At 50.5% G+C, this 12,184-nt stretch overlaps 1 protein-coding gene across 4 annotated transcripts in view; it reads left to right on the plus strand.

Moving 5' to 3' along the window:
• The window catches only part of SEMA5B (semaphorin 5B), a 170,696-nt gene that overhangs the window by 84,578 nt on the left and 73,934 nt on the right, over window positions 1-12,184 (plus strand). For all 4 annotated transcript variants that reach the window (XM_044273746.1, XM_044273748.1, XM_044273745.1 and 1 more), the window contains 4 exons: window positions 475-760; window positions 2,786-2,921; window positions 4,042-4,249; window positions 5,524-5,731. In XM_044273746.1, coding sequence (XP_044129681.1) covers window positions 475-760; window positions 2,786-2,921; window positions 4,042-4,249; window positions 5,524-5,731 — 838 coding nt within the window. The remainder of the gene's footprint in view (window positions 1-474; window positions 761-2,785; window positions 2,922-4,041; window positions 4,250-5,523; window positions 5,732-12,184) is intronic.

The following is a 12,184-nucleotide window of genomic DNA, read 5'->3' on the forward strand; positions in this document are numbered from 1 at the left end:
GATAACACTCTGATAACCGAGTACAGATAATATAGTAATCACCTGCAGTCCTATGTAACACCACAGATAACACAGTGATAACTCTCTGTGTACAGATAATGTAGTAGATGTCACCTGCAGTCCTATGTAACACCACAGATAACACAGTGATAACTCTGAGTACAGATAATATAGTAGATATCACCTGCAGACCTATGTAACACCACAGATAACACGGTGATAACTCTCTGTGTACAGATAATGTAGTAGATGTCACCTGCAGTCCTATGTAACACCACAGATTACATTACTAAGACTTGAGAAAATAAGAAACTCATTTTCTGCTACATCTGACACACTCAGCTCTGCTACTTCTGTGTATACCTTATGGCTGATGTGCTGTAGACACTGTAGAGCTGTCAGTGTCGTTACAATGTATCAGTCATTGTCCTTGTTTCTGCTGCAGTTTAACCCTTTCTCGACTTTTTTTTTCAGAACCCAACTTTGTGGCCGCCTATGACATTGGTCTGTTCACGTATTTCTTCTTCCGGGAGAACGCGGTGGAGCACGACTGTGGGAAGACGGTGTACTCGCGGGTGGCCAGGGTCTGCAAGAACGATTTTGGGGGTCGCTTTTTGCTGGAGGACACGTGGACGACCTTCATGAAGGCGAGGCTGAACTGCTCGCGCTCCGGGGAGGTCCCCTTCTACTACAACGAGCTGCAGAGCACCTTCCTCCTCCCAGAGCAGGATCTCATCTACGGCGTCTTCACCACCAACGTGTAAGTTATATCCGCATACTGCCCCACCTTGGCGGGGGAACTACAAGTCCCAGGAGGCCCTGCTGGGGAATGTGTGAGCAGAGCGTCCCACAGCTCATGGTAGGAGCACTTGGATATTTGCGCCATTGCTGCCCCTGAGATCTTCGCAGCTGGCACGTTACTGTTCAGCAGGCGTGATGTGGCGTACATCGTCCTGTAAACGGCCATCATTTTTCTGACCGTTTCTTTCGGTTCTGGCCCCTCCCCCTTCCGACATCTTTCCTGAATGTAAATCTGAGATTCACGAGCTGGAAACTTTTTCCGAGCAGCACTTGAAGTTGTACCAGATTGTGCCGGGGCCGTAATGGATGTATTAAGGTTTACGATGTTGAGCATCGCGCTCATTATACGCCGCGTGTTACGATGTGATCTGTCAGGAGAGTTCGCCGCGGCAGGAGGAGACGTGCGGCGAGTGTTAATGTAAAGGATCCTAAATAATCTGGGTAACGAGAACTCCACCGCACGTAGCGCCCCCAACCCCTCCCCCACTGTCTCATACTTGACGTCCCCGCTGCTAGAAATTGGCCTCACTGGGAATTAAACATGGCTGCTGCTTCCAAACACAGCGCGGCAGAGGCGGGCGCAAGGGGGCCCTGCGGCAGCCATTAAAGATCCAGGCTCCGTATAGATGTCGGGGGATGCACCTCAACTAACGGGTCCGTAGACTGGGTGATGTGGTGGAAGGTGGGGCACTCCTCCGCTGACTTCAGGTTTCATTGCTTTACACTTCCGGTCAGATTTAAAGTTTTTTTTTTTGTTGAGATGAAGGGTTAATTCTTAAAAGGGGTAATTAGTGGTGGAACCATGAGAATGGGGCGATGGCGGTCCAGAAAAGTTCTGATAGACTTTGGGTTTCATTTTCTCATCGTTTCTTATTTCCTCGCCGTTCTCTGCTTGCTGTCTCTGAATGAAAATGATCTTGTTTATATTAAAAGCTACATTAAGAGATGGAAAACACGACTGACCTTTTGCTTCTCACGGCTGAGGGTTTGCTACATTATGTCAGTGTAAGCACTTGCCTATGAGCTAAACTCCGCAGCAGTGGGCTCAGAGGGTTCCCCGCACTGATACATTGTAACAAACTGCAGCTCTGTGCGCCAATTGGTTCCATCGGTCAGTACAGAGCTGTTCGGGTGCTGTGCCGCATTTTCTGCCCGTTTTTGTAGGGGTTATGAATAAGTTGCCATGCTCAGCTCTGGTATAAACGCGGTGTTAGTGCGGTGTCCGTCTGGCGGTCACATGGTCCAGCCGGTGACTCTTGCCAGTCTGACGTGCAGTCACTTTGAGTGGGTTTGAAGCCCCTCAGAGCTGTCATTCGTGACTGATAGTCTGCCTTGTTACGCACGGTCGGACGCCCCACCGCGGTTTTACCAGCCAATGACATGCGGCCAAGAATAAAGGGTCCTCGGGGAGGCTGTAATTCTGTCTTCTCTGTTATAACGGGAGGCAATTAACGTGACGACAGGCGGACAGGCGCCGCCGTGCTAATGCCGGTGCGCCGACGTTTTGCCGCAGTGATTCCTGACATGTCCCTTGTGCAAATCTTGATTGTGGGTTTGGATTTGGAACATTTGACTTAACCAGACGCCTCTCAGGACTCAGCTGCCATCTTGCCTCATGGTTGGTGCCCGGTTTGTGCCAATTGCTGCCAACTCCTTGACATATTGAGGCCATTGGTGCTGCGGGCTCCAGAGTACTCTGTCCAGGGCCCTGCTTCATTGTAGATTGTCAGCTCAGAGGACGCCTTTAGGTGAAGAGCAGAATAAATGTAATGTCTTATGCTCTAGTCACATCCAGAGCTGCGCTCATGATTCTGCTGTTCGCTGCATGGCATCCATCAGTCTTTGTTGCATAGTTGGCATCCTGTAATCCACTGCACGGTGGTACCTGGATTTTGGGAGTTTTCAAGGTGTGCCCATGGTTTCCTTATGTGCAGGGAGCGGCCGCCATCATTAATCCACCATGATTTGTCTTATCTGTTCCCAGGAATAGCATCGCTGCCTCCGCGGTCTGTGCCTTCAACCTCAGCGCCATCACTCAGGCCTTTAATGGCCCCTTCAGATACCAGGAGAATCCGCGCTCTGCCTGGCTGCCAACGCTCAACCCCATACCCAGCTTTCAGGTGAGCGCCGCGGGCGGAGCCTAGAGACTGCTTACCATGACGGCATTATAAATTCTGGGTCCAAAACAGACAGCATGTATCTAATCCTGTCTTGTGGTACTGCCTGCTGAGCGGTGTATCTAATCCTATCCTGTGTGATACTGCCTGCTGAGCTGTGTATCTAATCCTATCCTGTGTGATACTGCCTGCTGAGCTGTGTATCTAATCCTATCCTGTGTGATACTGTCTGCTGAGCTGTGTATCTAATCCTCTCCTGTGATACTGTCTGCTGAGCTGTGTATCTAATCCTATCCTGTGATACAGTCTGCTGAGCTGTGTATCTAATCCTGTCCTGTGTGATACTGTCTGATGAGTTGTGTATCTAATCCTATCCTGTGATACTGTCTGCTGAGCTGTGTATCTAATCCTATCCTGTGTGATACTGTCTGCTGAGCTGTGTATCTAATCCTATCCTGTGATACTGTCTGCTGAGCTGTGTATCTAATCCTATCCTGTGATACAGTCTGCTGAGCTGTGTATCTAATCCTATCCTGTGTGATACTGTCTGCTGAGCTGTGTATCTAATCCTATCCTGTGTGATACTGTCTGCTGAGCTGTGTATCTAATTCTATCCTGTGTGATACTGTCTGCTGAGCTGTGTATCTAATCCTATCCTGTGTGATACTGTCTGCTGAGCCGTGTATCTAATCCTGTCTTGTACGATACAGTCGTCTTAACGGTGTCTAATCCTATCCTGTGTGATACTGTCTGCTGAGCTGTGTATCTAATCCTGTCCTGTGTGATACTGTCTGCTGAGCTGTGTATCTAATCCCATCCTGTGTGATACTGTCTGCTGAGCTGTGTATCTAATCCTATCCTGTGTGATACTGTCTGCTGAGCTGTGTATCTAATCCTGTCCTGTGTGATACTGTCTGCTGAGCTGTGTATCTAATCCTATCCTGTGTGATACTGCCTGCTGAGCTGTGTATCTAATCCTATCCTGTGTGATACTGTCTGCTGAGCTGTGTATCTAATCCTATCCTGTGTGATACAGTCTGCTGAGCTGTGTATCTAATCCTATCCTGTGTGATACTGCTTGCTGAGCTGTGTATCTAAGCCGCTCATGTGTCTTGTTTTGCAGTGCGGTATTCTGAACGATGACAGTCCGAATGAGAACCTGACGGAGCGGAGCCTGCAGGACGCTCAGCGCCTCTTCCTGATGAATGACGTGGTGCAGCCGGTGTCCGTGGATCCGCTGGTGACGCAGGACAGCGTGCGCTTCTCCAAGTTGGTGGTGGATATTGTGCAGGGGAAGGACACCTTGTATCACGTCATGTATATAGGGACCGGTACGTGACCGCAGAGTCAGGACTGTAGCTGTCATTGCCATTCAAATGAAGTTTCAGAAAATGCTACACAAGGTCAATCAGATGAGTCGGGATCACTTCATATTACAGGCTGCTGTCTTGCTTCTGGGTCAGGAGTATTGCAGGTTACAGGCTGCAGCCTCATTTATGGGCAAGGATTACTGCAGATTACAGGCTGCTGTTAGTTTATAAATTGCAGTCAGATGTTTGAGCCAAGAATGCTTGGTATTTTAGGCCAGAGTCAGGAGTACTGCAGATTACAGGCTGCCGTCTCATTTATGGGTCAGGAGTACTGCAGATTACAGGCTGCCGTCTCATTTATGGGTCAGGAGTACTGCAGATTACAGGCTGCCGTCTCATTTATGGGTCAGGAGTACTGCAGATTACAGGCTGCTGTCTCATTTATGGGTCAGGAGTACTGCAGATTACAGGCTGCCGTCTCATTTATGGGTCAGGAGTACTGCAGATTACAGGCTGCTGTCTCATTTATGGGTCAGGAGTACTGCAGATTACAGGCTGCCATCTCATTTATGGGTCAGGAGTACTGCATATTACAGGCTGCCGTCTCATTTATGGGTCAGGAGTACTGCAGATTACAGGCTGCCGGCTCATTTATGGGTCAGGAGTACTGCAGATTACAGGCTGCTGTCTCATTTATAGGCCAGGAGTACTGCAGATTACAGGCTGCCGTCTCATTTATAGGTCAGGAGTACTGCAGATTACAGGCTGCCGTCTCATTTATAGGTCAGGAGTACTGCAGATTACAGGCTGCCATCTCATTTATGGGTCAGGAGTACTGCATATTACAGGCTGCAGTCTCATTTATAGGTCAGGAGTACTGCAGATTACAGGCTGCAGTCTCATTTATAGGTCAGGAGTACTGCAGATTACAGGCTGCCGTCTCATTTATAGGTCAGGAGTACTGCAGATTACAGGCTGCAGTCTTATTCATGGGTCAGGAGTACTGCAGATTACAGGCTGCAGTCTCATTTATAGGTCAGGAGTACTGCAGATTACAGGCTGCCGTCTCATTTATAGGTCAGGAGTACTGCAGATTACAGGCTGCAGTCTTATTCATGGGTCAGGAGTACTGCAGATTACAGGCTGCTGTCTCATTTATAGGTCAGGAGTACTGCAGATTACAGGCTGCCGTCTCATTTATGGGTCAGGTGTATTGCAGATTACAGGCTGCCGTCTCATTTGTGGTTGAGAGTTTCTATTGGCCCTTGAGTTTTCCCTTCACTTTTGCTCTGCAGAGCGCGGCACGATCCTCAAGGCTCTGTCCACGGCCAATCGCAGCCTGCGGAGCTGCTACCTGGAGGAGATGCACATCCTCCCGAGCGGCCAGCAGCAGCCCATCCTCAGCCTGCAGATCCTGCACAGCAACCGCTCTCTATTTGTGGGACTGAACAACGGCGTCCTGAAGGTTCCTCTGGAGCGCTGCACCATGTACAGGACCGAGGGGTAAGTGTGAACTGAGGGGGTGGGGGGGAATGAAAGTGTCATTTGTCTGATGGGGGTTGTTGTATCGGTGATTATATCTGCAGGCTGAATTTGAAGGAGGCCTCACTTGTGTTACCCTGTAGCCATTTCTGAAGGTTGGTGGCCCCTTGGGCTGGAGTGGCACACGTGGGCGCCAGGGATTATTGGGGGGGGGGGGGGGGGGTGAGGAAGCTCCAGAGTGTGGCTGCATTAGGAGGAGGTATGGCAGGCGGCGGGTCAGGGCCTTCCTGTGGCTGATGAGAAGCATTGTTATGAGGAGCACTGCTCAGGTTGCAGGAGGGTGCATTAGAGCCTTTCATCCGAGGTGACTAATGCTGTAATCTAGTGATGGGCGGGGGTCCGCAGCCTGGTTCATACTAGACTGGTCTCACACTGGGATGAGGCCATTCAGCACCAGTAAAGTATCGGTGTTCCCACTGTAATTGTCACTTTGCGGTGTGCGTTACCTCTGCTGATGAATCCTCCTTTGTCTGCTCACGTTCCATCGCCCTTTCTGCAGCAATCTAAAATCCATTTGTGGAGCAGGTTTGTGGTGGCCAGTGATTGTGCAGGAGCCGGAGACGCTGCAGGGATTTATCTGCCGCTGTACACAAAAAAACATCAGTGTTCGGTGTTAGACGGTCTGTGCCAGTGTGAGGAGCATCCTGTCTGATACCTGTACTGTCAGCTGGAGCTTCGCTGCCACCTGTACTGTCAGCTGGAGCTTCGCTGCCACCTGTACTGTCAGCTGGAGCTTCGCTGCCACCTGTACTGTCAGCTGGAGCTTCGCTGCCACCTGTACTGTCAGCTGGAGCTTCGCTGCCACCTGTACTGTCAGCTGGAGCTTCGCTGCCACCTGTACTGTCACCTGGAGCTTCGCTGCCACCTGTACTGTCAGCTGGAGCTTCGCTGCCACCTGTACTGTCAGCTGGAGCTTCGCTGCCACCTGTACTGTCAGCTGGAGCTTCGCTGCCACCTGTACTGTCAGCTGGAGCTTCGCTGCCACCTGTACTGTCAGCTGGAGCTTCGCTGCCACCTGTACTGTCAGCTGGAGCTTCGCTGCCACCTGTACTGTCAGCTGGAGCTTCGCTGCCACCTGTACTGTCAGCTGGAGCTTCGCTGCCACCTGTACTGTCAGTGTTGTCCCGATGACCCTAGTTACTCCCTCTCTCTGGCATTACCACCCCATCCTCTCAGGTGTTGGGGGTCATGGCTAGTGATGGGTTGTAGTCTGGTCTTCACGCCCTGTACTTTTGGGGTGCACATTATATCCCACCTTTACTGTTACTTGGATGCACCCCACTTTTTAGGTCTTGGGGGACTCCCTAAGGCAGCGCCTCCTGTGTACTGATTTCAGGTCTCTTAGTATAAGGGCTGGAAGACCCCAGTGGTCTATCTGCTGACGGTGCCTCAATAGTTAGGTGGTTTTGCAGGGTTCTTCCCCAGGAGGGGGCGACACGGCAGATAGCCGGACCCCCTCTTTTCCCTCCAGGTTGTCTTCTGTTTTCTGGCCTTTACTGTTTTGTGATTGGTCTATCCCTCGTATAATCACAAGACCCCCTCCCCAGTACAAGGACAAAGCAGCAGGAATTTCCCACCCAGTCACTCGGCGGACATGAATGGGAATCGGCTCGGTCTGCACCGCGACCCCCAGAATCCCCCATTGATTGTGCAGCCTCTTTAGTCAGAGCCGGGTTCTTATCTCGGTAATGTGTGCGCTCTCACGCTGCCCTCCTGGCACTGAGGCCCCTGTTTACTGGAGCATTGTGCTCGCCCTGATTGAGAGCTCGCCCTGCAGAGCGGAGTTTGTCGCCTTACACCCCCCTCCATGGTTACACAACTTTCCACACATTTAAAGGTCACCCCAGAAATGTACACCAAGGACAGAAGTCACTTCCCAGCGGCTGTGACTGCGTCCCCGTTATTGTCTGTGACTGGGGTCAGGTTGTCAGATTCCGTCTCATTTTGCGGTGTCGTGTCTGTGTTGCCCACAGATTCTGTTGTGGCGGAGCTCCGGTTCTATGGCCGGTGGTCCCTTTTACCGTTTTGTTCGTCTGCTCCTGGTGATGCCATAGAACTAAGCTGTTACTGAGACAGTGGACCGGATCCTCTCCTGTGTAACCGCTATGATTTTTCCGTAGAGGAACATTACCAGATGGGGCAGACGCGGGGCTGTCAGGGAGACAATAGACGGCTCACAGCTCGGCAGGCGCGCGCGCAGCAGATGAAGGGAGCGTTTTCCTTAAATTATCATTTATTGCATCTGAGCGGCTGGAATCCATTCATGGGAAACCAGGATGCCGCGAAACGTGAATCCGAGGCGCGGGAGGATCGATGGTTATATCTGCTTTGAGCTATCGGAGTGTTACTTATAGAGGTCACAGCAGTGCCCTGCACGTAATACTACTACCACCATCATCCTACAGCCTAACAAGACTAGTCTGCACTTACTGCTACTCCCTTTATCATCCTACAGCCTCATACAATACCCTGCACTTGCTACTAGTACCCCCATCATCCTACAGCCTCACATAAGTACACTGCAGTTACTACTACTACCCCCACTATCTTCTAACAGCCACACATGACCACTCTGCACTAACTACTACTACCCCTTTATCATCCTACTGCCTCACGTCACTACTTTGCTCTTACTATCACTACCTCCACTATCATCCTACAGTCTCGCAAGACTACTCTTCACTCACTACTACTACTACACCCACTATCTTCCTTCAGAATCATAAGACTATGCTTTACTTACTACTACTAACCTCTCTATCATCCTGCGGCCTCACAGAAATCTCTACTTCTACTACTCCACCACCATCCTGTTGTCATATCACTACCCTTCACTTGCTACTACTACCCCTATCATAAGGGGTGTTTTGTCTGGCTCGGGATTAACCCTTGTGTCAGTGTCCATGGCCTATCTGCCTGTGACCCCAATGATTATCACTGGAGTAATGAATGGCAGACTGTTAACCCCCTGTGTCCCGCTGCGTCCTGATGCCAGTCATGCCTATCCCGTCTGACACTGGTTCATGGATCCCCGGCCAGTCATGTGACTCCGCACAATGGACGCCACTGAATCGTCTCCTTTGGTCTGTGACACAATCGCCACCAAACTGGAGACCTGAGGGATAGCCGACACTAGAACGTCCCTGTCACTGTGCGGGTGGCGTCGCTGAGCTGGACCGGCGCCAGGACCAGTGTATGATGAAAAGCTCGGCAGCTTTCTAATAGACTTTGTGTTGAGGCCTAAAACCTATGCAAGCACAATACTTGTCACAGCTGAGGGTTCGTTACAATGTAACCAGTGTATAGACACTTCTCTGTGAGCACAATCTCTCTCCTATCCTGATAGTTTGTTACAGTGTTTCAGTCTGCGGCCCAGTTTCCAGGAAAAAAAAGTATTAGATCAGAACAGGTTTTCAGCTTCTGGATGTATACGACAGTGTTCTCGCTCACTGACAGCAAGCGGAGATCTTGGAAATAGTGAAGAATATAAACACAAAGGGAGTGATTTACGAATACCTGCTTTTTACGCCCCGTGGGCCAGTCCTTGCGCCACTCTAGTCCCAGGCTGGAGTAGTTTTTCGCCAACATTTACGCCTCTTTGCAGGTGTAAATGTTGGTGAATTTGCTGGGGCAGCAGTCCGCAGCCCCCGACACGACCACATCCCGCCCTACTGCCGAGCATGGGGTAAAACCGGCTGTGCGACAAAATATTGTCACACAGGCGGTAAAATAGTCACCAGTCCCTTAATGAGTGATCCCCCAAAATCTGAAAGTTGTAGAAGTTTTGACAGTGACATGAAGGTGCTAATTCTTGTACTCTAGTCACACCCAGAGCTGCATAATTAAAGAACCAGCCACCCAGGAGTAATGTGTGGCCCATAGAGTGGGAGCCCCAGCACCGTGGCCCTATCCCTCCTTCCCCAGCCCCCCTCTCTTTGGATAGCTAGCGGTCAGTGCAGGGGCGTAGCTAAAGGATCATGGGCCCTGGTGCAAGAGTTCAGCTTCGGTGCTTTATGGCCAGGGGCAGGGAAGCACATCGCCCCCGTGCTGCCTAAGGCAAACATTGAAATGGCGCCCTCCTGTCCAAATTCTTGACATTACCCCTTTTCCTCCAGCCAGAGGTGTAACTTGACCAGCATGCACCTTCTATAATACTGTGTCGTCTTATGTGGCACAAGGGTCTTTGGGCCCCTCAGGCTCCTGGGCCCGGTAGCAACTGCTACCTCTGCAGCCCCTATAGCTACGCCCCTGGGTCAGTGAATGTCAGGAGCAGAGGAGAGATGGATCTGCCTGGCTGCTCCGCGTGGCTCCTGTGCCAGGAAGAGCGAAGTGTGTCCTGCCATCTGCAGACGGGCAGAAGCTTCCAGGAGGGAAGTTACCCGAGAGACGCCTCCAGTTTAGCTTTTGCCTCCAAGGGTTGATTTCCAATTGAGATGTTTCTGAACAGAGATGTTATCTGTGTGTACAGGGCCGGGCCGGCCAGGAGGGGCAAGTGGGGGCCAGGAGGAGCAAACGGGGGCCAGGAGGGGCAAGCGGGGGCCAGGAGGAGCAAACGGGGGCCAGGAGGGGCAAGCGGGGGCCAGGAGGAGCAAACGGGGGCCAGGAGGAGCAAACGGGGGCCAGGAGGAGCAAACGGGGGCCAGGAGGAGCAAACGGGGGCCAGGAGGGGCAAGCGGGGGTCAGTAGGGCAGCCAAACCCTGCAGTGCACAGTGCCAGCCTAACTCCCTCCCAGTGACGGAGGAAAGACGGCAGTGAGAATCCGCACGCAGCAAACCCTCTTATAACGCTCCAGCGCTGATATAACCTCCAGACATTACATCACATGTGACTGATATCAGCCGCTCCTCTTATAACGCTCCAGCACTGATATAACCTCCAGACATTACATCACATGTGACTGATATCAGCCGCTCCTCTTATAACGCTCCAGTGCTGATATAACCTCCAGAGACATTACATCCTATGTGACTGATATCAGCTGCTCCTCTTATAACGCTCCAGCACTGATATAACCTCCAGACATTACATCACATGTGACTGATATCAGCCGCTCCTCTTATAACGCTCCAGTGCTGATATAACCTCCAGAGACATTACATCACATGTGACTGATATCAGCCGCTCCTCTTATAACGCTCCAGCGCTGATATAACCTCCAGAGACATTACATCACATGTGACTGATATCAGCCGCTCCTCTTATAACGCTCCAGTACTGATATAACCTCCAGAGACATTACATCCTATGTGACTGATATCAGCCGCTCCTCTTATAACGCTCCAGCACTGATATAACCTCCAGACATTACATCACATGTGACTGATATCAGCCGCTCCTCTTATAACGCTCCAGTACTGATATAACCTCCAGACATTACATCACATGTAACTGATATCAGCCGCTCCTCTTATAACGCTCCAGCACTGATATAACCTCCAGACATTACATCACATGTGACTGATATCAGCCGCTCCTCTTATAACGCTCCAGTGCTGATATAACCTCCAGAGACATTACATCACATGTGACTGATATCAGCCGCTCCTCTTATAACGCTCCAGTGCTGATATAACCTCCAGAGACATTACATCACATGTGACTGATATCAGCCGCTCCTCTTATAACGCTCCAGTACTGATATAACCTCCAGAGACATTACATCACATGTGACTGATATCAGCCGCTCCTCTTATAATGCTCCAGCGCTGATATAACCTCCAGAGACATTACATCACATGTGACTGATATCAGCCGCTCCTCTTATAACGCTCCAGCACTGATATAACCTCCAGACATTACATCACATGTGACTGATATCAGCCGCTCCTCTTATAACGCTCCAGCACTGATATAACCTCCAGACATTACATCACATGTGACTGATATCAGCCGCTCCTCTTATAACGCTCCAGCACTGATATAACCTCCAGACATTACATCACATGTGACTGATATCAGCCGCTCCTCTTATAACGCTCCAGTGCTGATATAACCTCCAGAGACATTACATCCTATGTGACTGATATCAGCTGCTCCTCTTATAACGCTCCAGCACTGATATAACCTCCAGACATTACATCACATGTGACTGATATCAGCCGCTCCTCTTATAACGCTCCAGTGCTGATATAACCTCCAGAGACATTACATCACATGTGACTGATATCAGCCGCTCCTCTTATAACGCTCCAGCGCTGATATAACCTCCAGAGACATTACATCACATGTGACTGATATCAGCCGCTCCTCTTATAACGCTCCAGCACTGATATAACCTCCAGACATTACATCACATGTGACTGATATCAGCCGCTCCTCTTATAACGCTCCAGTACTGATATAACCTCCAGACATTACATCACATGTAACTGATATCAGCCGCTCCTCTTATAACGCTCCAGCACTGATATAAC

This window comes from Bufo gargarizans, unplaced genomic scaffold (genome assembly GCF_014858855.1).
Source record: "Bufo gargarizans isolate SCDJY-AF-19 unplaced genomic scaffold, ASM1485885v1 original_scaffold_1094_pilon, whole genome shotgun sequence".
In the NCBI taxonomy this organism is placed as follows: Eukaryota; Metazoa; Chordata; class Amphibia; order Anura; family Bufonidae; genus Bufo; species Bufo gargarizans.